The following is a 25,200-nucleotide window of genomic DNA, read 5'->3' as shown; positions in this document are numbered from 1 at the left end:
CTCCACCAAACGCTGGAATTGACCCCTGGTCCTCAGCACTGTGAGGCAGCAGTGCTCGCCACTGTACCACCTTTGGGTGATCTGTGGAGGAAGTTAATCGGAATGGAACATGAGGATGGATGAATGCTCTGCGGTGCGATTCTCCCAAAAGTTAATTTGTGAGAGTTTTTCAGGGAGTTTCCCGTCACTATTCAATGACACTTAGTCACTTTTTGGGGCCCTGGGGAGTTTCTCACCGGTTTAGCCCACACTTAAGGTGCGACCTTCCTGTCACGCTGCACCCAAAAAGCAGCTCGCAGTGGAGCAGCGTGGCTGGTGAAAGCCAGGAGACCCTGCTCCTGGGATCCATCTGGCTCGCAACGCCTCGTGAGACTCAACGCAATCTTGCGAGGCGTTGCAAGCCTTGGCTGAGATCAGTTTGTGGCAAATCTGCATATTAGAGCAAGGCAGTAAGCCTTACTCTACTGTGCAGATTCCCAAGGTACCTGAGACTTTGGGATTCAATCCCTTCACCTTGGGGACCTCGGGCAGGCACCGTTTGGTCGCCACAAACGGGGACTAGACAAAACGGCACTCGTGGGGGTCTCCAAGGGGATTAGAGGTCCCCAGGTGCATGCCCATTGGGCATGGTGGTGCCCTGGCACTGCTGGTGCCACCTGGATACCCTGGCATTGCCAGCCAGCAACCCTGGCAGTGCCACCTTGGTGCCAGTCTGACACTACTGAAGTGCCCATGTAGCACTGACAGGGGCACTAGCATTTTTGGCACACGTGCGATTGGGCTGGGGTTGCCCATATGGGCAATGCCCCCCATTGCCCATGCGGGGTCCCTCCCATGTTGCATTCTGGCTGGGGATAGATTGGGGATTTTTTTTGTGGCCCTCGGATATTGGGTACCATTTAGAAATGGCACCTCAATCTCTCGCTACGAAGGGGAGTTCCGGTGAGCAAAGCTCCCCATTGTAAAAAATGGGACTATGTGCGGCCTTGGTTGCACATTCCCTGTTTGGGCCCCTTATTCAATGCCCCTACATACCTGCCCTGCAATCTCCCAACCTTTCAAAACCCCCTCCACCCTCATATCATGGGCATGGCCCCCCTTAACCACTGGCCCTTGGTACTGCCACTCAGGTGCCTGGCACTCAGGCACCCTTGTACTGCCATACTGGTGCCCAGGCAGTGCTCCAGCCAGCTTGGCAGTACCAGGGTGGCAATGCCAAGATGCCAGCTGGGCAGTGCCATGATGCCCCTGTTCCAAGGAAAGGGCCAGGGGACCACCCTGCACTATCCCTGACAACCCATTGGTCTCCGATGGCCCGGAACATTTGTGCAAGATGCCCAGCTGGCATTTTGGCATTGCCACCCTGGTACTGCCAAGGTGCCCAGGTGGCACTGCCAAGCTGGCTGGAGCACTGCCTGGGCACCAGTATGGCAGTACAAGGGTGCCTGAGTGCCAGCACTGATCTGCGCCCGGCTGCAGCCTCCCTGGGGAGGCCGTAGAATCGAGGAAGGCCGGTGGATCCCGGGAAGGTAGATCGTAAGTAGGTTTATGACCTACATCAGGGAGCGGGGTTTGGTCATGCCCATTTGTGGCGGGGTCCCAACTCCGACATCTCGCGGGACTTTGGAGAATCCCACGAGGTGTAGAGGCTGTCGGGAGGCTCGCTGTAGGCCTCTTCTCCCAAGAGTAAATACTCCCAAGGGTAAATTGTACAAGCTGAATGAGGGCATTAGTGAAGGTAGCCACATCACAGGTGATAGAACAGCCTGTCAATGCTCAGTGTGCAGGTTCAGAAATTATTTTCTAAGAGATAGAGGACAATGTGTGCCCAAGGGACAGGCCACAAGCAGACCTCAGCACTTCCAACAGGAATAAGACAAATCGAATTAGAGGAGAAAGGATTCTAAATACCTATTAATTACTTAAATACCCAACATTCTTTCAAAAAAACAGACCATGTGACCAAGTCACCAAGTACCCATTCCACACAATAACAAACCATGGGCGGGATGCTCCGTTTTGCCGGCGCCTGGAGGTTTCCTGAAGGCGTGGAGCTGCCCCACAATGGGAAACCCCATTGATCGGCCGGCATAATGGAGAATCCCGCCGGCGGGTCGAGGCAGAAATGTGGCACGGCAGGGCAGGGAATCCAGCCCCATATTTCTCATGAGCCCTTACATGTTGCTTGATCAATGGAAAACCTCATCAAAGGGCTCGTCCTGGATTTGAACCCGGGACCTCTCACAAATTCCGACACCGAGACACCCAAAGCGAGAATCATACCCCTAGACCAACGAGCCCCACCTCATGAGCCCTTACATGGCATCACTACTCTTAATATCTGAATGGCAGGTACATAATGTTATATTATTGCTCGTACATTATAATAACCGATGTCGGATTACATCATGTCATAAGGGTCCAAAAGACTACATTAAAATGTAGTAAATGGCACAAGACTACATTAATCCATGAATGTCCAGGGTAGCTGTACACTCCACCATCTATCAACAAGGCACTGCCACAATTTTGGGTTATTGAAAAAATGAAAATTGCTTATTGTCACGAGTAGACTTCAATGAAGTTACTGTGAAAAGTCCCTAGTCGCCACATTCCGGCGCCTGTCCGGGGAGGCTGGTACGGGAATCGAACCGTGCTGCTGGCCTGCTTTAAAAGCCAGCGATTTAGCCGAGTGAGCTAAACCAGCCCCTGGTTATTGCCGGGTTATTGCACAGGATATTGTGTCAGGTACTTCTTCACCACTCACGAAGGCTAAGTGAACTCTGCTTTACCTATGACCTGACATGTGCCTTTCATGTCCAATACTGAGAAATAATAGCAAGCCTACAGAACCAGGGAGTGTAACAAGTGAATCTTCACTCTGTATGTATCCTATCTCTGAGCTGCATATGGGATCAATATTATTATTAATTTGGAACATTGGCTTTGGTTTATGGAGTACTTTTTTTTGCAAAGGCTGGATTGGCAAACAGAAAAACTATAGCAATATGATATTTATGCTCTGCCATCCTCCTTGACTACATAAACATAATAAAGATGCTACTCGGTTCCTTGCGAAACAAGAGAGCGTTGGTAAGGTTTCTCAATATAACCCTGTCAGTCTGCCATAAAGGTTTCTTAAATATTGACTCTCCTCGACTTAGTGGCTATGAGATTCGAACACTGAGGACCAGCCATTTTCAGTTTTGAGGCAGGAGTCACTATCCTTATTAAGTACGCCACCAGAGGGTCAGAGAAAGGCTTCCTGGATACTTGCGGACAGTTTATCGGTCTGTTCCAAAACCTGTTCGAGGTCAGCAACGTGGAGTAACCTAATAAGAATTTTTTTTAAATGGCAAGATAGATGAGGTACAAAAGACTGCACAACCTGGGGTGTGTGTGTGTGTGTGTGTGTGTTGGGGGGGGGGGGGGGGGGGGGGGGGGAGAATGGGGAAGGGGGAGGAACCATAGACCGATCCAGAGGGCAACAAAATGCACATAAGGTCAGTTAAACGAAGGACAAGCTAAACCTCTCTGTAATATAAAGCAAATTAGCACGGGTGAGAAAAATGTGATGCGTTTATATATACAACTGATTATAAATGTGGGAAATGCCAATAAAAAAATCAAAAGAAACAGGAGTCACTATCCTTATCTCACAAGGCCTGTTGCACTATTTTCATCTGGCTGAAGTGGACTTAACACTGAAACATTGGCACAATTCTGGAGTTGAGCCTGAGGCCCATTTAAAACTGAGATGAGGAGGAATTTCTTCAGTCAGATGGTGGTGGATCTGTGGAACACTGTGTAGAGGCCAAATCACTGAGTGTCTTTAAGACAGAGGTAGATAGGTTCTTGATTAATAAAGGGATCAGAGGTTATGGATAGAAGGCATGAGAATGGGGATGAGAAACATAATCAGCCACGATTGAATGGCAGAGCAGACTCGATGGCCCGAATGGCCTCATCCTGCTCCTACATTTTATGGTTTTATGGAATCGTTTAAATTGGAATGATCACTATTCGGGTAAGAAACTACCCACCCCTCACATACAAAACACTCGATCACACAGACAATAAGGAAACACATGCATTCTGCCCAAGACGCAATGGATACCTGGAAGTGAGCTGTAGACTGGAATCAATTGGAGGAATTATATAACATCACTGCAAAAGGAACTGGCTTTTACTCAGCTAAGCTGCACAACAAGATTACAGCAATGAAATAATCCCAGTCAATATCTCTTTTCACATAGAAGGCAGTCCCCATGGAGAAGTCTTATTCTGTTACAGATCCCATGCAAGTGTTGACTGCCAATGGGGTGACTCCAGGTGTTCATACTGAGCAATAACTTGCAGTGAATTATTGAGAATAATCTTACCAAAGCAAAACAAAGGTGTTAACGCAATTATATATGTATCTTGACCCCAGAAGCTGGCAGAGAGTTCAATTCCAACACCTCTTAGTCACTCAGTTTACTTTCAAAGTTTTAAGAAGTACTTTGAATGTCCTTGAAATACAAGTGAAAAATTAAGAAGCAAAAAATAATGTGGAGGAACATTTTTGACAGTGTTCTGTTCATGAAGAATGCATATCCACAGGAGCATACTCAGAATCATGTATCCTACAAATACATGAGACAGACATCGAAACAATGAGCCTCTGGTCTCCCCCCGCGCGCGGCATGTTGCACAGTGGCCAATGGCGGGGCCTTCTGGTCCCGCTGCTGTCTATGGGATTTCCCTTTGAATCCACCTCAGGACGCCGGGAAACCCGCAGCAGATGTGGGCCATTGGAGGGACTGGAAGATCCCGCCGGCATGAAAGAGCTGGAAGATCTCACCCAATGTGGGAGACTGAAATAGGGATAAAGAAGACAGCTACACCATCCCCTCATGCTCTGCCCCTTGTACTCGTGTACAGTATGTTTGTATAGGATTTGGTGAGGACAAGCTCAGAATCAGCTGTGATGATGCCCCCTCCTTGTTTGATGTAACTGATATCAGGACTCACAAATGTAGTATGGCCATTCCATTGAGCAGAAGGGGCACTTATTCTTGTTGAGGTTCAATCCCATGAGTACCAGCAGCATGACATTAACTCTCAAAGCTCACATGCATAATAAGTCACTGGGGTGAAATACTGGAAAGTCAACGTTACTGAAGTAAGGCGGTCTTATGGCGTTGCCCTTAGTTTAAGGGCAAGAATCTCTGGATTCGGGCCAGAAGCTCCGAGTTCAAGTCCCCACCAAGACTTGTTGGCCACAGGAGGGGCATTCATGACCTGGTTCAATGGACTGATAATCAACTCACAAATCTTTTCACCGCTTCCCAGCAATTCCCTAAAGGAGAAAGAGGTATGCTCAAAAGATTACCGAGGTACCACAATTGTAGCTCTCATCTGGCTAGAGAGTGATGTGAAACAACAGTTATCTCCTATTGTCCCTCTTGCTACGGCAGTCTCAATCTCCTTTCGCTGGTTCCTGTGATGACATGGACATCACTGCGACTGGAGACTCCCATGTTGGCACTGCAATGGCTTCTGTAGAACTGGGGGATCCCCTGCAGTGGGGGCTTGTGTTAAAGCACCAACATGGCTCTAAGTTTGAGAGTGATCAGTAAATAAAGTCTGTTGGAAAAAATAATGATTTTTGCTGCAGGGACAGAACTGAAAATCTAATCAAAATACAATACAGAGAAGGAACCAAACTCAGATCACCCGAGTAAATCCACTAAGAACTAGGTTACCAGGCCCCTGCACTGGTGAGCTGCATCAGGAAGAATATCTATACTACTAGTATAGTACTATTCAGCCATCAAATGGGGCAGCACGGTGGTTAGCACTGCTGCGCACAGCGCCAGGGACCCGGGTTCGACTTCAACCTCGGGTGACTGTGCTGCACGTTCTCCCAGTATCTGCATGGGTTTCCTCCGGGTGCTCCGGTTTCCTCCTACAGTTTAAAGATGTGCAAGTTAAGTGGATTGGCCATGCTAAATTGACCCTAAATGTCCAAAGCTGAGGCGGGGTTACAAGGGTTGGGGCAGGGGATTGGGCCTCAGTCGGCTTGATGGGCCGAATAGCCTCCTTTTGGACTGTATTGGATTCTATGAAATCGTGATCTGAATTTAAGCGCATTATGGAAAGATGTGTTATTACATCAGCCCCCACTCCCCGAACTGCACACCCCAGTTGAGATATAACCAGTCTGAAGAAAAACCATGCTGCCATTAAACTCAGCTTCCACAATATACACCGCATGTAGTTTTCACAGAGTTTAATGCTCACATGCAAACATACACAGTCCCCAGTATGCAGCAATGGAAATGAAAGTTGGGTCTGCCAACCCTCCTTTGTACCCAATCAGCAAGACTGCTCACTATAACTCCAGTGGCCCCTGAGCTAAACTCCAGCTTGAAGTGATCTCTCGTATTGATGCCTACTCAAAGGGAATAAAATGGGACAGCAAAGCCATGAAGGCTGGACCACCAGTAAGAGTGACGAGGCTTGAATAAGAGCATTTGAAATGAAAGGACTCAGGTTGATATTACGCGAGCCATGGACGGTCAAGTGGACAATAAGTGAGTGCTGGAGAAGGATGCTAAGAAGAACTTGTTTGAGAGGTTGATATCAAGGAAGCTCACGTATTTTGGACACGTGATGTGAACAGGAGGGGAATGTTTGGAGAAAGAGGCGATGCAAGAAAAAAAAACACCTGGAAAACGTGCACGAGGAAGACCCGGGATGACATGGATGGATAATATCAGAATGCGGACTGGCTTCTCTATGGAACAGGAAGTGAGGGCAGCAGAGAAGAGAAATCAATGGGGAAAGATTGCCCAAGGTGTGGCCAACCTTCAGAATGAGAACGAGTGAAAGACAAGACATTGAACTTTGACAAAAATGCACAACTGATTTTGGTAAATTCTGATTCCCTTTGGAAGCTGGTTCATTCCCTGCATGAAATGAGGTGGCTTCCTCACTCAAAATGTCTTCCTCACTCAAAAAAGGAAAGGGTCCCATGTCCAGGAATGGCACACGGCAATGCTTAGCATCCAATCGAGATGCAAAATTCTGACAACTTAATGGTGCATTCTCACAATTCAACAATAGGTTCGGAATTTCATTAATTACACATGAACTGGAACTGAAATCAGGGGTAACATTTTAAGTAATCCCCCAGAACCTCAGGCTGGTTTCATGTCCCCATTCTCCAAATGAAACCAACTCAATGTCACCCAAGAACCAGCTGAGCTGGAAACTGTCAAGTCACTTCTCGAAACTGCGGAATTCATTAGCCTCCCCTTTTTCCTCTTCTAGAATAGTGACTACAGCTTCCTTCCACCCTCACTTTATGACCGAGACCCAAGAATTGGACAAGCAGGTTCCCTGCATCTGGCCAGCACCCAACAGTGACAGCACTCGTGCTTCTGAATCGGGTGAGTTTGGGTTCACATTTCACTCCAGGGCCTTGCATCCCAGGCAGCCACTCAGTTCTAGCACTGAGGGAGTTGTGCAAAGTTGAAGGTACTGTCCTTCAGACAAGATATTGAACCAAGGCCTGTCAGCCATCTCAGGTGCACACGCAAGATTCTATGGCACTGTTCAAAGGAGGGCGGAGGAGTTCATAGAATCATAGAATTTACAATGCACAAGGAGACCATTGGGCCCAGCGAATCTGCACCAGCCCTTGGAAAGAGCACCCTACCTAAGCCCATACTTCCACTCTATCCCCACACCCTATCCCCATAACCCCACCTAACGTTTTTTGGACACTAAGGGCAATTTGGCAAGGCCAATCCATCTAAACTGCCCATCCTCGGACTATGGGAGGAAACCGGAGCATCCGGAGGAAACCCACGCAGACACGGGGCGAACGTGCAGACTCTGCAGAGACAGTGACCCACGCCGGGAATCGAACCTGGGACCCTGGAGCTGTGAAGCAACTGTGCTACCCACTGTGCTGTGCACAGTTCTCCCGGGAGTCCTACCAATTTTTATTCCTCGATCAACATAGTGAAAACAGATTTATGTGGCCAATTATTGCAGTTTGTGGGAGCTTGCTGTGCACATTTCACTGCCGCGTGTCTACATTACAACAATGACTGCCCTTCCAGAGTGCTTTATCCTCTGTATCGAGCTTTGAGATGCTCTCGGGTTTGCTGCATGTAGTCTTTCTGTCTTTTATAACAACTCAATCAAATGTCAACTCTTTCCAACTGAGATTAGTACTGAAACTAAACTAAGAGGTTTTATCTTCTTAACCAACAGAAACTGGGCAGCTCACTTTGATAAAGGAGGTGAAGGTTCTTCTGATACCATCATTACAAGGCACTGGTCCAGAGAATTCCTTCTCTAATCCTCTCCACCTCTCGCTCATTTTCCAAGATACTCCTCAAAATTTACTTTTGGCCGAGCTGTCATGGTTTCAGGACATTTTTGCTGTATTGAAGGTTGTTACATGAAGTCAGGCTGTTGCTATTCTGCTATCTTTCACTCAGTCTCTAGCTGATTGGTGTTTCCAATCAGTGGGGTGGCAAGCATGACTGATGTAGGGAGCAAAAGCTCAAGTGGTGTAGTGAGGGCTGCTTTTTACACAGCCTGGGACCCAAGTGCCACTGAAAGTTAGGGGCATCATGAGGCAAGAAGGTGAAGGCTTGATATTCAGCTCCACAGATGGGCTGAGTGGCCCTCCTCCTGTGCCACAATGATTGTACGACCACAACGCTTCACAGATGACCAGGAGCAACTCCTCAGGGTGGCCAAAAGCTCTGAAACAGATGACGAGCGGTAGGGTACTCTCAAGAGAGACGGTCGTCTTACACAAAACCGGGGCCCGGGGCAGCACGGTGGCCTAGTGGTTAGCACAGCTGCCTCACGGCGCTGAGGTTCCAGGTTCGATCCCGGCTCTGGGTCACTGTCCGTGTGGAGTTTGCACATTCTCCCTGTGTCTGTGTGGGTTTCGCCCCCACAACCCAAAAATGTGCAGAGTAGGTGGATTGGCCACACTAAATTGCCCCTTAATTGGAAAAAATAATTGGGTACTCTAAACTTATTTTTTTTTTAAATCTTACACAAAACCCACCCAACTCATGGGCACAAACTCTGGTACAAATTGGAATAATTCTGCTCCAATTAGTGACACTGCACGTTGGAGAGCAATAACCGTTAACAAACCACTGCACCATTCAGCCAGCTGTGCTTGTCAAATGAGTGTCCAATGGTTAGAAATATCTGCTGTTTGGGTGTCCCCACCTTCCCCAAAGTGGGGGGGGGGGGGGGGGGGGGGGGGGGGGGGGGCTACATGCGGTGTTTAAAAGCCTGGATGAACTGGGCCAACAATAAATTTCTGGTCTTTTCCACCTCACTTGAAGCAGTCTATGTCTGCTGCTTGGTAACCATACAGCCCTTTCAAGCATCTACAGCTCCCAGCGGCAGCAAGTCAGCCCTTAAAGCCTCAAACAGGAGAACTGCCAACAAGCAAAAAAAAATGTTCAGAGCCTGCTTTGATAGCGAAACTCAAAGGCTGCCATCCAGCACACTGGCACACAGAGATTTGGCAGGATCCTTCACAGTCGGCATAATGAGGCTTCTCATATTTTTGTTTTTTGCTGATTTTTGTGGAAATGTTCCCACTAAGCGGTTCTTCAGAAAAGAAAAATCACCTCGGCCGTTCTTCAAATTTATTTATTTATTTATTTTGTGTGTGATTCCAGCTCAAGGTTTCCTGTCAGAAAATATTAGCGAAAGAAAGATGCTGCCAGCCTGCTTTGAAACAGAAATGAAATATCTATTCTTTACCTGCTGTGCATTCTCCACATCCCACTCACATTTAAAAGGGACAGTGATGTTGTTCTCGATTGTAGAGAAGTGCACATTCTTGAAGATGTTTGTAAATACTGTTCGAACACTACTGGCAAATTTTGCAAATTCCCTTAACGTCTCCAAATTGCCTATGCGATTTGGTACCATATTTATAACTTAACATTCTCCTTGCAAGCCCAATAATTCATGCATGGATGCCTATCCATTTAATTCAACCCCTCCTCCCCCATCACTCCCCTCCGGAAGACACAAAATTTATGCTGCAGGACCGCTCCGCAGCCACTCTGCCAGCCCACCCATGTGGCCAATTCGCATGCGTGTAATCCTACTCTGTGAATGTCTACAGTTTAGGTAGTTATAGGTGTCGGGGGGAGGAGCAGTCCCCTTTGAAGGTCTATATGTGTTATATGGAGGCAGAAGATCACTGGAAAGCAATCGAGAGCAGAGATTCCAGCCGACCATTATTCTCCCTTCCTAAATCGATGGGTGAAAGAACAAACTTGCATTATGATCTCAGGACACCTTTCACAAAAATTACTTCATTCACTATGAAGTGTTAACTGTTGCAATGTAAGAAGCACAAATAGCCATGTGATAATGACCAGATAATCCATTTTTAACGAGAGATAAGTATTGGGCAGTACATTAGGTTGAACTCCTTTTGTCTTGTTCGAAATGGTGCCACACGATTTATATACCCAACTGAGAGGGCAGAGAGAGCCTTAGTTCAATGCCTCATCTGAAAGCCCTCTGACCACCCAACCGCAACCACCCCCCCCCCCCCTCCCCTCCCAGACCTTCACTGAGAGCCTCAGCCAAGAGTTTGTGCTCAATTCTCTGGAGTGGGACTGCTGCCAACCAAGCCACGACTGACACCTACGATTTAGACCTCTCATTATTTCAAATACTGACAACCCAACAAAGAAGATTTTAAACAGTTTCAAACAATTGGCCACACTGTGCGGGAGCCAGGCTGCTTAATTTGTGCTGTGCAGCTCAAAGTCTACACAAACCTTAATCGAGATCGATCGAGACTTATTTATTCTTTGCAGCAAAACGACAGAAAAAGAAGCGAGGGAGAGAGAGAGAGAGAGAAGGACATGGGAGAGAGGGAGAAAGACAGGTACAAAAATAAACAGAGGTGAAGCAAAGGAAGGGAGAGAGGAAAGAGGGAGAAAAAGGAAAGTGGGACAGGCAGATCAACAGAGAAGCCAACAAGAGACATAGGCCGGCATTTTCCAGTCATCCCCATCCCCAGGCGGAGGCCGTTCGCCATTGGCTATTGGCAGAATCTCCCAGTCCCGCCAACGTCATTGGCAATTTGCACAGCTCTCCAATCCCCGTCAGTGGGGAAGGGCTGGAAAATCCCACCCACAGGTGAGGAGAAACAAAGGCCACAATTTTCCAGCCCTTCACGCTGGTGGGCTTTTCCAGTCCCGTGGCGGTGCAGGAAGATCCTGCCGGCGTGTCGGGTTGGAAAATTCCGGCCAAGGATTCGCACACAGGCCGATAAAGTGATGAGAGAGAGCGATAAAACACAGGTAGACAGAGAAGATAGGGTGGGGGTGGGGTAGGGGCAGAAAGAAACAGATAAATAGAGACAGAAATGCAGGAAAACAGAAAAAGAGATGCTCAGGCAAACAGCAATACAAACAGCGACAGAGAAAGAGACATGCACACGCACACAGAAACACACACGTACAAAGACGCAGTAACACAGGCAGAGACAATAATTTTAAAAAAGACACAGTAGATATGCAAATTTGAGAGAGGCATAGATACACTCAGAAAAATGCGTACCCTACCTGCCTGCGTTTTAGTCCAATGCAAACCTAGAAGTGTCTGAAAACTGACAGCAACTCACTGTAATCATTACTTACTGTAGTGGAGATTTCTGGTCCATTCAGCTGAGCGTGCAAAATAGCTTCATTGACCATTGGTGCCACCCTTAGCAATGCCTGTTCCACACCTCGTGGTCCTGTAATGATACTGGTGAGCTCATCCAGGTTTGAAATATAGCCCCGCCAGTATGGATCAATATCTGCAACATTAGCGAGACATCCCCGCATTACATTGAGACAGTATGCAACACAGGGTTTGATCAGAGTAAGGCCATGGCAGTGAGAACAATATCCCATTTTCACCAGGGCTCTGGTACACTCTCGGGTGAAGACGACATTCTTGGTCATATTTAACACTTCGCTGCCTACATTCAAGACTTGGAGGAGGGTTTTCATTGCCTGCAGTGGCCTGGTCATCTCAGCCACCATCTTCATCGGGTAAGCTCCAAAGGGGTTGATGTCCTGCCTGGCTAATCGTAGGCACTCCAAATAATCCACGGAAACCTCATTGAGTCCAGGTTGTATTAGCCGATTGTAAACCAATGGAAAAAGGCTGTCGAAGAAACTCAGGACGATGTCGTCAATGTTCCAGCTCAAATCCAGGACATAGAGGGATAGGTCAGTAAACAAGCCTTTCACCACCTCCGTAGCCTCCTTTGCCATTGTCCTGTACCCGGTCTTGAACAAGGAGTTGGTGTGATTGCTTGCAACGTGAATCAAGGACGTAAAAGCCTCTGCCAAAGGAAAAGAGGGAGTGTCATTAGCAACAGATTGACCACGTGGAGGAATTAAACAGAACATGCTACACATCTCAGTCCCTTCCCTTATTCACTCTTGGTTCTAAGTCCCACCCACCACCATCTCAGTTGATTTCCCAGTCCTTTCACTCATGCTGCCCCCCACCCTGCCCACTCAAAAACTTAGCAGGGAGTTGAAAAGTACATATAAAGATCAAAAAAAGGCCCAGCACAACCAGTTCCCACCAAGAATAACGAGATGAGTTCCCCGGAAGGGACATTTAAGCACAGAACTATTTGATCAGTTGCTGCAGGGTGAAAAATAGTGTGAAAGCCGATTTGAGAGTACGTCTGGAGAAGGATGGATTAGGCAAGGCTAAAAGGCCTCTACTTACTCCTAAAGGAATTATGTTCCAAATCATTCATATCCAGCGTACTTCGGGAGTTTTTTTACAACACTGCTGAAGAACAACTTAAAATCAAAATAAAATTGGAAATTGGACAGTAGCTTCATGCAAAGCTACTTTTCATAACTTTCCATTGTTCAGGGAATCAGAATAGCCATGTCTCCATGAATAGTCAGACAACGGGTGCGATTCTCCGCCCCCCACGACGGGTCGGAGAATAGCGGGAGGGCCTTCCCGACATTTTTCCCGCCCTCCCGCTATTCTCCCCCCCCCCCCGCCCAACTCCCGACACGAATCGCTGCTGCCGTTTTTTTATGGCCGGCAGCGATTCACAGCTGATAGATGGGCCGAAGTCCCAGCCCTTTACGCTGTTTTTACGAACAGCAAACACACCTGGTCTGGCCGTTCGTAAAAACGGCGGGAACAACTCGCTTTTTATAACCATGGCACCGATTGGCACGGCAGTACCACGGCCGTGCCAAGGGTGCCATGGGCCCGATGCCCGCGCACTATTTCTCCTTCCGCCGCCCCGCAGTATCCATTCGCGGGGCGGCTGAGGGGCATCCCGGCCCGCGCATGCGCGGGTTTCGCGCAAATACGCGATGACGTCATCCGTGCATGCGCGGGTTGGAGTCTTCCAATCCGCGCATGCGCGGCTGACGTCATATGACGCGTCAGCCGGCGCTAACTCCGGCAAGCGGGCTTAACGAAATTCGTTAAGCCCGTGATGCCGGAGCTTACGGCGTCGGGCTGCTAGCCCCGACCGGGGACCAGAATCGGTTCCCGGTCGGGAAGGGGCGCGCTGGCGTCAAACCCGCCCGGGTTTGACGCCAGCCTTACGATTTCTCCCGTTTTGGGAGAATCGCGCCCAACGTGTCTGCGATTAAGGCTTACACCATGTTTGAGTCAGCGTTCTGTGTATTTACAAATATTGCAATGAATGCTAGACTCTACAAGATGGCTATATTTCACATGTCTCCTTTAACATTTGGTGAAACAGTTCGTTCTGGTAGGGGAATAGTGAGCTCATTGCAACCACCTGCATTCAGAGACAGGCCCATGTGATCTGGTGGCTATGGGGGGAAAGAAACTCAGACAGAAACCTATTGAAATATCAAGTGACAGTGTTCACACCTGAGATATAGCTACTTTTTTAGACAAGGCAGAAAAAGAGAGATAGTTTCGAGGAAAAAGGAGGCTATTGCTTTGGAGAACTTATGAGAATTGATTTTTAATTCAAAGGAAGTGAGAGCAAACTAATGGTGTTTTTGGAGATTTAAAAAATGGGGGATCGCCGGGATGATTTTGTTGGTGGAAGTCAGATTTGAATGACTGAGACTGAGTGGACCGAATTTTGAAGGACATCAAAAGTTCCAATCACGTGTGGCAGGGAGAAGAAAGCCTGCTAAAATGCCAGGAGTAACTTTGGACTTGTTCTTGGAATGCTACACATCTTCCAGAAGTGGAGAGCACAATGAAAGGAGTTGTGAGATACATCTCAATTGTGTTCCGCAGTTGATGGGAAAGTACCTTTTCTTCAGTTCAATATATTAATTGCCTGTTAAGTCATGTTTGATCTCTGTTGATTTAAGTTTTTTTTTGTTGCAATAAAAATCTTTACAAAGCAAAATCTATCCTTTGGTTATGTTCGTTGCTCATTTGGGAAATTCATTTTTATGTCTGGTTTTTCTCATACCTGCTGCAAGTGTACAATATGGCCTCCAACAGCTTTCTCTCTATGTGCACAGTTATGCTGCATGTATCCAGTCAATCATTGGTCCCTTCCTCTTAATAATTTCTATTCAATCTCATAACAACATTATGCCATAAGATATAACAGCAGAATTAGGCCATTCAGCCGATCGAGTCTGCTCCATCATTCAATCATGGCTGATATTTTTCTCATCCCATTCGCCTGCCTCCTCCCCATAACCCCTGATCCTCTTATTAATCCATGACCTATCTATCTCTGTATTAAAGATACTCAGTGATTTGGCCTCCACCACCTTCTCTCATTTAAAACGTTACACGGGGATCATGACAATACCTTTCTCCAATACTCCAAATTTCTCTTCTCGATGATGCTGCACTGTGAATCGGGGGTTACTATTACCCTTCCAAAACCCTCTTTTCTCAATCCTCAATCCCCCTACCCCACCTGGAATTGCATTTTAGTTTGTTCAATATCCTGGGAGGGATGGTGCAGCCTTGAAATATGAAGAGACACCACACTGCTGCCTGCGTTGTGGGGAGGAGGGGTGGGGGGTTGGGGGGGGGGGGGGGGGGGGGGTTGGGGGGGGAGGCAAAGACAACAATAGCACCTATATGTGCTGTACCAGCTCCTGTTGGTGCTAGTGTTTGAAGATTATTCAATTTACGCGGCAACCTTATACACAGTAGAATGTTGCTTGTCCACACATCAGTTACTATGAGAGAAATGCCTCACTATGGCGAAAACACAAACTGCTGAAATAGGTAGACACATTGCAGATGAAATTTAACACATAGCAGTATAAAGTGGTGCATTCTGGGGGAAGGAATAAGGGTAGGAAACATAAACTAAATGGTACAATTTAAAGAAAAACAGAGTGAGTGGGGCAGACACAAATCTTCTGAAGTTGGCAGGAGAAGTTCAGGAGGTTGTTAAAAAAGCACCTTAGGCTTTCTTACAAATGTGGCCATTGAATGCAGAAAAGTGAAAATTATACTAACCCTCTAAGAAAAAAAACTTGCGAGATCTCGGCTGGAGTATTGTGTTCAATGCTGAACCCCGCACTTGAAAAAGGATGTGACACTTTGGCGAGCGTGCAGAGCAGATTGATCAGAATGGTACCGGGGATGAGGGACTTCGGGTATTACATAGAATTTACAGTGTAGAAGGAGGCCATTCGGCCCATCGAGTCTGCACCGGCTCCTGGAAAGAGCACCCTACCCAAGGTTAACACCTCCACCCTATCCCCATAACCCAGTAACCCCACCCAACACTAAGGGCAATTTTGGACACTAGGGGAAATTTATCATGGCCAATCCACCTAACCTGCACACCTTTGGACTACCGAGGAAGAAAAACTGGCATTCTTCCCTTTAGAGCAGAGAAGGTTAAGGGGCAATTCAATCAAAGTGTTCAAGAACACAAAGGGCTTTTGGGAAGAAAATCTCTCCACTGGCATAGGCATCACAGATTTAAAATGATTGATAAAGGAACATGCTGGGGGAAGAGATGGGGAGAAATACTTTGACACAATGTGTTGTGATCTGGGTTGCACTGCCAGAAAGGGTGATGGAAGCAGATTTTCAAAGCAAATTGGAGAAATACTTGAAAATGAAAAGATTTGCAGGACTTTGGACAAAGCACAGAGGGGGTGAGGCGTTTGCCATCTTGAAGCATGCTAAACAATGGTAATTTCATCTTTTCCTTCAGAACCCGACTACTCGAAAAGGTGTTATTGTCTTGTTACCTCAATGAAACCATGGGACAGCACGGAGACAGATGGGCAGGGAGGGAAGAGAGTAATTCAAAGAGACAACCAAAAAGAACAGTTGTGGATTTAACGAAAGGGAAAATGTTGGAAAATCTCAGCAAGTCTGGCAGCATCTGTAGGGAGAGAAAAAAGAGCTAACGTTTCGAGTCCGATGACTCTTTGTCAAAGCTAACAGATGCTGCCAGGCTTGCTGAGGTTTTCCAGCATTTTCCCTTTCGTTTCAGATTCCAGCATCCACAGTAATTTGCTTTTAGTTGTGGATTTAAAGCCTCTTACAGCCTCAGAATGTCTTGAAATGCAGGCATTGTGGTTTCAAAAGGGCCACACGACAGCCAATTTGCACACAGTCAGATCCCAGCAGCAGCAGCAGCATGACAAATGATCAGCTCGTCTGTGTTTGTGGTGGGGTTGGTTGAGTGATAGCTTCCTATCTGTTCTTCGAAGAAAGCTACAAAATCTTTTATGTGGATCTAAACAGGGGCCTCCGATTAATGGCTTATTCGAAACGTGGCAGCTTTGATAGTGCAGCGCCCCCCTCAACATTCTTTATCATGTGTTGGAGTCATAGTTCCTGGGTGATGTATCCCATGGTTCCCCCGATGATGAAGGTACACACAGAACATATATCTGTGTTCAACCAGAATGATGATTTGTCAAACACGTGGAAAGATAACTTACAGATTTATATACAGAAAAATGAAAATGAAACAAAAATCGCTTATTGTCACAAGTAGGCTTCAATGAAGTTACTGTGAAAAGCCCCTAGTTGCCACATTCCGGCACCAGTTCGGGGAGGCTGGTACAGACACAGTTACTCAAATTGCTAGGGAGCTACACTAAGGGCCTCACGGTAGCATGGTGGTTAGCATCAATGCTTCACAGCACCAGGGTCCCAGGTTCGATTCCCGGCTGGGTCACTGTCTGTGTGGAGTCTGCACGTCCTCCCCGTGTGTGCGTGGGTTTCCTCCGGGTGCTCCGGTTTCCTCCCACAGTCCAAAGATGTGCGGGTTAGGTGGATTGGCCATGCTAAATTGCCCGTAGTGTAAGGTTAATGGGGGGATTGTTGGGTTACGGGTATACGGGTTACGTGGGTTTAAGTAGGGTGATCATTGCTCGGCACAACATCGAGGGCCGAAGGGCCTGTTCTGTGCTGTACTGTTCTATGTAAGTGCGACTATCCTGTTGTATGTCCTATTACCAACTGGCAGGTCACCTCAGTCACCTGATGCATTTCTGGTGCCACCCGCTGGCCGGAGGTCATACCTGTGATTACGTATACTGATATGCAGTTTTATACGTTTATACAAATATATACATTTATGTGTGCATGAATATCACCACACTGGGAAGAGGGAAGACCACCATTTCAAACAGGGAAACTGGAAGGAAAAGACCAACTTAACTGAAATTGGTGTTAAGAATTACAAGTTAAGCATTTTACTTCAGAAATTCTTCAGAAAAAGGGCAAATCTGGTACCACACTGGGCCAAATATCTGGCTTGTAATGCAGAACAAGGCAGCAGCGCAGGTTAAATTCCAGTACCGGCCTCCCTGAACAGGCGCTATAATGTGGCAACTAGGGGCTTTCACATAAACTTCATTGAAGCCTACAATGAGCAATTATTATATTAGGTCACGCCTTGGGGAAAGCTGAACATCGTACAATCAATAGCAATTCCTTACCATCCAATATCTGAACACAAAACAGCATAATACTGGGGTATAACAAAAGGGTACCCTTGTGTTCACACATTCTTGGCTCGGCTGGCGTGGAGGAAGGGAGGGCAGATACAAATTGCTAAAACTGCTTTACTTCACTGGGACTGAACATGCGGGACAACAGTGATGACCATTTTATTCAATCAGTATGACTTTGAGCAATGTTACAAAATAATGAATCTGCTGCACTCCCCAAGTAGTAGCTTATTTTGCTTTCATCAAAATAACCTCTCACAGCCTTTTAAACCTCATCCTATTCACAGGCAGACAAGAAAAGACTTTGGAACGGAATGGTTACGAGCCGCGTACTAATTCCCAAAACAAAGTGAAAAGACTTGCATTTACATAGCGCCTTTCACAACCACCAAAGCACTTTTAAGCCAATGAAATGCTTTTGAAGTTTGTCTCTGTAATGTAAAGTAGAAAACAGCAGCCAATTTGCGCACATCAAGCTCCCAGAGGCAGCAATGCGATAATGCCCACATAATCCGTTTTTGTGGTGTTGACTGAGGGGGTAAATATTGGCCAGGACACTAGGGAGAGAGAAATCCCTGAAAGAGTCTTAAAAATTGTGCCATTTTACTTCCATCTGAGAGAGCCTTGGCTCCACTAACAGTGCGGCAGTCTCTCAGCACTGCACCATAGTGTCAGCCTCGACTTTGTCCTCAAGTCTTGGGAGCGGAATTTGTAACTACAAACTTCCTAACTTCCAAACTACCCTGACAAGTGTGAGGTTGTAAGGGCTACGGGGAGAATGCTGGTAGGTGGAGTTGAAATGCCCATCAGCCATGATTGAATGGCGGAGTGGACTCGATGGGCCAAATGGCCTTACTTCCACTCCTATGTCTTATGGTCTTATGGTTGTCCATTTTGGAAGGACAAATTGAATGCGGAATGCAGAGTTAATGGTAGGGTTCTTGGCAATGTGAAGGAACAGAGAGATCTTGGGGTCTATGTTCATAGATCTTTGAAAGTTGCCACTCAAGTGGATAGAGCTGTGAAGATGACCTATGGTGTGCTAGCGTTCATTCGCAGAGGGAATTAATTTAAGAGCTGTGAGGTGATGATGCAGCTGTACAAAACCTTGGTAAGGCCACATTTGGAGTACTGGTCGCCTCATTTTAGGAAGGATGTGGAAGCTTTGGAAAAGGTGCAAAGGAGATTTACCAGGATGTTGCCTGGAATGGAGAGTAGGCCTTATGAGGAAATGTTGAGGGTTCTAGGCCTTTTCTCATTAGAACGGAGAAGGATGAGGGGCGACTTGATAGAGATTTATAAGATGATCAGGGGAATAGATAGAGTAGACAGTCAGAGACTTTTTCCACGGGTGGAACAAACCATTACAAGGGGACATAAATTTAAGGTGAATGGTGGAAGATATAGGGGGGATGTCAGAGGTAGGTTCTTTACCCAGAGAGTAGAGGGGGCATGGAATACACTGCCTGTGGAAGTAGTTGAGTCGGAAACATTAGGGACCTTCAAGCGGCTATTGGATAGGTACATGGATTATGGTAGAATAATGGAGTGTAGATTACATTTGTTCTTAAGGGCAGCACGGTAGCATTGTGGAAAGAACAATTGCTTCACAGCTCCAGGGTCCCAGGTTCGATTCCGGCTTGGGTCACTGTCTGTGTGGAGTCTGCACATCCTCCCCGTGTGTGCGTGGGTTTCCTCCGGGTGCTCCGGTTTCCTCCCACAGTCCAAAGATGTGCAGGTTGGTGGGTGGATTGGCCATGATAAATTACCCTTAGTGTCCAAAATTCTATGATAATCTATGATTAACCTGGGACAAAAGGTCAGCACAACATCGTGGGCCAAAGGGCCTGTTCTGTGCTGTATTTCTCTATGAACTCAGGTGTGAGTGCCACCAACTGAGCTATGTAAGCTAATAAGAAAAGTCATTTGCAAACTGCAGGGTTCTTGGGGGAAATATTTGTTCACGAATTGCTGCTTTAAAGAAAGACAGGTTGCAAGTCCCCCACTCTGCGGAACCTGGCAGCGGAATGAAAAATAACAATGGCCCGCAATTCGGAAAACAACTGGCAAAATCCCTGGTGTGGAGCATTGTGCCTTACACGTGAGCTGGGCCCTCAAAAGGCCGACGAGAAGAGGATTACAGATTTGAAACGTGGCTCTGGCAAATGGTTCTTCGAATCAGCTCAACAGAACAAAATAGGTTTGACGGCAGGAAAAGCGGAGTCCCAGCATCTCACGGACTTTTAAGTTGCAGCGACGATGTGAGGATTCAGAGAGTGCAATCACTGTACAAGGCAGGGCGAGAGTCGCTGGTGTTGGGAGACAATAGATACTAAACCATCAGGAAAGAACAGGCCAGGGTCGGAGAAGGACCGGGTGGGTGGACAACATCTAAACCTGGAATGGAAGGAGGAACGATAGCGGCATGCAGAATTCCAGGGAACTGAGAGAGATGTCCACAATGCACCCTATGGAGCAGTGCTAATTATGATAGGATGGATTGTTGTTTCGAGTGGAGCTATGCAGGCTATGTTGATTTCCCGGGTTGGGGGCGGTGGCGACAACAGCTCCACAGCCCCCAAATGTTTTAGAGAGTAATTCAAATGAAAAGGAAGAACATTTGTAGTCAGACTCTTGAAGCCCACTTACTTGCAGACAGTCGGGGAGTATCCCAGCATTGTGCTTTGATATCCAGGCACTGCTGCAAGCAAGTTGGGACTGCAGGAAGACTTCCGAGCTGGTCTGCTACTGGACTTATCCTAAAGGTGAGTGCTTCAGTACCACAGCACCACAGTGATTAGCAATGTTGCTTCAGAGCGCCAGGGTCCCAGGTTCGATTCCCAGCTTGGGTCACTGTCTGTGCGGAGTCTGCACGTTCTCCCTATGTCTGCATGGGTTTCTTCCGGGTGCTCCGGTTTCCTCCCACAAGTCCCGAAAGACGTGCTTGTTAGGTGAATTGGACATTCTGAATTCTCACTCTGCGTACCCGAACAGGCGCCAGAATATGGCAACTCGGGGCTTACCACAGAAACTCCGTTGCAGTTTTAATGTGACAATAAAGATTATTATTATTATTATTATAAGTCCCAGCAACATTTTATCTTGACTGTACGCTACTCCATATCAGCTGGAGAATCACTTTAAAACAAGATAATTAAAATGTTATGTACCGTGACTGCTGCCACCATACAGGCCTACAAATCCATTATTCAAAATGTCCTTCTGCCAGTAAAATGAGACACACCATGTAATTGAGCAATTAGAAAAGCTTTGGCAGAATGTGGGACAGCTATGTGATTGCACTGTCTCTCATTGAGCAGCCAGAAAGGTGTCATAGAATTCATAGAATTTACAGTGCAGAAGGAGGCCATTCGGCCCATCGAGTCTGCACCGGCTCTTGGAAAGAGCACCCTACCCAAGGTCAACACCTCCCCCTATCCCCATAACCCAGTAACCCCACCCAACACTAAGGGCAATTTTGGACACTAAGGGCAATTTTTCATGGCCAATCCACCTAATCTGCACATCTTTGGGCTGTGGGAGGAAACCGGAGCACCCGGAGGAAACCCACGCACACACGGGGAGAATGTGCATACTCCGCACAGACAGTGACCCAAGCCGGAATCGAACCTGGGACCCTGGAGCTGTGAAGCGATTGTGCTATCCACAATGCTACCGTGTCAAAGTTACCATTCCTAATACCTGCAGTACCAGAAAGGCAGTGAAAATACCTGCAGGTCTTCAATTTGTGATAGGTTGAAGTACGATTGACAGTGAGAGAGCATCCAGACCAAAACAAAACAGTGTATTGGGGAAAGTAATGAAATACGTGAACGTTACATTTTCAACAATCCCCCTAAACGTAACACTCCTATGCACCTGAGCGAGGGCAGATTCTGAGGATTCAAGAGAGAGTGATGTTGGCATACTGGACATCGGTACCTGGGAGCGAATCCTACAAGAAAAAGATTGGAATTTAACGCTTGCGAATCAACAGAGCTGAAGGAATTAAGAACTGAAGAAATTCATTCTTTAGCACAGAAAATGGCTCCAGATATGAAGTCAAATTTATAAAGGTGCCGAAGTAGCAAGAAAATTTGAGAAGAAAAGTCCTGCCTAGCTTGAGGTTGCAAGTTTAATATGTGGCCACAGCCTAGAAATCAACACAAAGACAAACAGCAGCTACAGATTATAACACTCAGAAACGGAGCCACTGGACAAAAGAGCCATAAGGTAGAAATCCCAAGTACAGCACCACGTTTTAACTGCATAGTGGGTGAAAATCAATTTTTGATGCTTAAACTTTACAATGAATGGCAATAGATTACTGGATCATTCATGAAAACCCACAACATGAGATGCAGTGGCTGACTACCAGCACATCTTTGAGGATGGGAAGTTAGAATGTATACTTCCATCTTCACATTCATTCTGAGGTCTAACCCCAGGCTGTTGCCAGTCAGGAAACTACCAAGAGCTATATACGGAGTTAGATAAGATGCCCATTAATAAGCTTGGTGATAGGAAAGCTCATGCACCAATCAGCAACCTACTTGATTGATAATGACGGCAAATGATGAATTGTGCTTGATAGCAATCCAAAGCTTCTTGAAGGCATTAACTTTGAAATATAAATGGCCTTCTGCCCAAATTAGCATGAGCAAAATTTACCACTGCTATAGACAGTTTTAACATGGTTCATGAGGCAAAGTTGTTTGCTCATTCCATTCTGAAAGGCAATCCAGGGATGGCTTCATGTGACACTTGAAAATCTGGAGTGACTTGCTGACATGGGGGATGAAACCTAAAGCTCGGGCCAGATGAACAGGAAAATGCTGAGAAAGTGGAAGCTCTTACTGAGGCAACATCACACTGAACAAGCATAAAATGAAGGAATGACTCTGAAGATGACACAATAACCAGATGAAGCACTGCTGCTGATGACCCATTACACCAACACGTATGGTGCTCAGAAAAGTAAACATTTAAGTGAAGGAGGATGTCAGTACTACATAGAATAGTCACATTGACAACTACCTGGATTAGTTAAAGATTATCCATCAAGTACCAAAATGCATTGACATCCATAATATTGGTTGACGCTGTCACACAGAAGAACGGGAAGTTGCTTCATGCAAGGTAGTCAACCATAGAATCCCTGGAGTCCCTAAAGTACAGAAGGAGGCCATTCAGCCCAGCGGGTATGCACTGACCCTTTAAAAGATCCAACTCCCCTACCTTGTCCCCGTAATCCCACCAAATCTGCATATCCTTGGACAAGGTGCAGTTTAGCATGGCCAATCCACCTAACCTGCACATTTTTGGACTGGGAGGAAGCAGGAGCACATGGAGGAAACCCACGCCAACATGAAGAGAAATTGAAAACATCACAGTCACCCATGGCCGGATGAACCCGGCTCCCTGGCACTACGAGCACTGTGCCAACATTAGACAAACTTGGGCAGAACGTTTGAGAAAGAGCATCACCAGGCAAAGTGATCACATGTCTCTGGCAGCCATTTTGAAAAGTCAAATTAAGCCACCTGAACAGCTCCAAAGAATGATGATCCATTTTGCAATGCACATCCATTATTGAATAATAAACAGCACATTCACAAATCAGTGTTACATTCTTCTTCTCTCTGATGTAACACAACAAGGATTGGCAAAACAATATGTGGATATCTGAAGATAAGATTATACCTAGATTGTGAGTAGGCCAAGTACGATTAGATCTGGTGCGCAATTTAACGGAAAGAAAGGAGTCCTTTGTGGCCTGGTTTAGCGGGATGCTTAGCGCCGGGAACGATCCAGCTATTGAACGGAACTGACTCTTCCCTTTATTTCCCACACTGAGGAGCTCCATTCATTAGTGCAGGAAGAGATTGGGGCAGTATTTTTAAATTGCCCCCGGATATCTCGATCTGCCAATGCCCCTGGACCTCCCCAATGCCCCAGCTAACCTGTTGGAGGGTCCTTGACCTCCCCCTCCCCCTGCACCGCACCTCATAAGGATAGGGCACCTGATCCTCAGCACGGGAAAAATGCCACCTTGGCATCCTGGCAGTGCCAGGCTGGCACCCGTGTGGCACTGCCAGAGTAGCCGGGTAGTATCAGTAGTGCCAGAGGCCTACCACTTGGGGGCCTCCGATTGCCTCACTGCAAATTTAGGACCCGCACATCATCCCGGGAGGCCTCTCGTATGATTTACCGTCCGCATCATGTCCCGAGTCAGGCGTGGTGTGGCTGTCAGATTGCGCCCCTGATCTCTATTCTTGCTGCTTGCAGATAGACTTCAAGTTATGGGATTAATGCATCACATTCTGTCAAGGCAGTATAATTGATGGTAGTTTAAGAATGTTCTCGTAATTTATTAGCACATTGTGTCACAACATCCCCCTTTTTTTCTAAACCAAAGGTTTACCTTTGAAGAATCAACTATTTATGTGAAAGCAAAATAAATTAGCATTGTGCCTGAATTAATTCTATCACAGAGCAATAAATTTAAAAATCTCTGAAATGTATTGGCATTTTGCTTATCCATCCAGATTTAAGGTATGGTGATATTTGCTGGAAGCAGCTGTATGTTTTCAGGATGCTCATTAGGGATGTTTTGTTTGTATTGTATCTTAGACCATGTTCTGTTTGCAAAAGGACTGCTCGGTGTTTCTGTTTGTTACCCACATGTCAGTCTTGGACATCATTCACTTTTCTCTGTTTTTCAGGTAGCACTGGCATGTCAGTATCACTGAGTGATATCATCATAGATATCATAGAATTTACAATGCAGAAGGAGGCCACCCGGCCCACTGAATTAACTGGGGAAGTTTGGCTGCACTCGTCTGCTGAGTGGTGTCAGGATCGTCCTGTTAGTCCCCATCAGTCCCTTGTTTTTCTTTTAAATTTCTGTTAGAACATAGAACATAGAACATTACAGCGCAGTACGGACCCTTCGGCCCTCGATGTTGCGCCAACCTGTGAAACCATCTGAAGCCTATCTGACCTACACTATTCCATTTTCATCCATATGTCTATCCAGTGACCACTTAAATGCCCTTAAAGTTGGCGAGTCTACTACTGTTGCAGGCAGGGCGTTCCACACCCCTACTACTCTCTGAGTAAAGAAAATGCCTCTGACATCTGTCCTATATCTACCACCCCTCAATTTAAAGCTATGTCCCCTCGTGTTGGTCATCACCATCCGAGGAAAAAGACT

At 46.6% G+C, this 25,200-nt stretch overlaps 1 protein-coding gene across 3 annotated transcripts in view; it reads right to left on the bottom strand.

Moving 5' to 3' along the window:
- The window catches only part of gpc5b (glypican 5b), a 687,897-nt gene that overhangs the window by 441,989 nt on the left and 220,708 nt on the right, over positions 1–25,200 (bottom strand). For all 3 annotated transcript variants that reach the window (XM_038816037.1, XM_038816038.1, XM_038816039.1), the window contains exon 3: positions 11,703–12,397. In XM_038816037.1, the coding sequence (XP_038671965.1) occupies positions 11,703–12,397 (695 nt within the window). The remainder of the gene's footprint in view (positions 1–11,702; positions 12,398–25,200) is intronic.

Source organism: Scyliorhinus canicula, chromosome 13 (assembly GCF_902713615.1).
Source record: "Scyliorhinus canicula chromosome 13, sScyCan1.1, whole genome shotgun sequence".
In the NCBI taxonomy this organism is placed as follows: Eukaryota; Metazoa; Chordata; class Chondrichthyes; order Carcharhiniformes; family Scyliorhinidae; genus Scyliorhinus; species Scyliorhinus canicula.
Note: the sequence above shows the minus strand (reverse complement) of the source record. Positions and strands in the feature narration are given on the sequence as shown.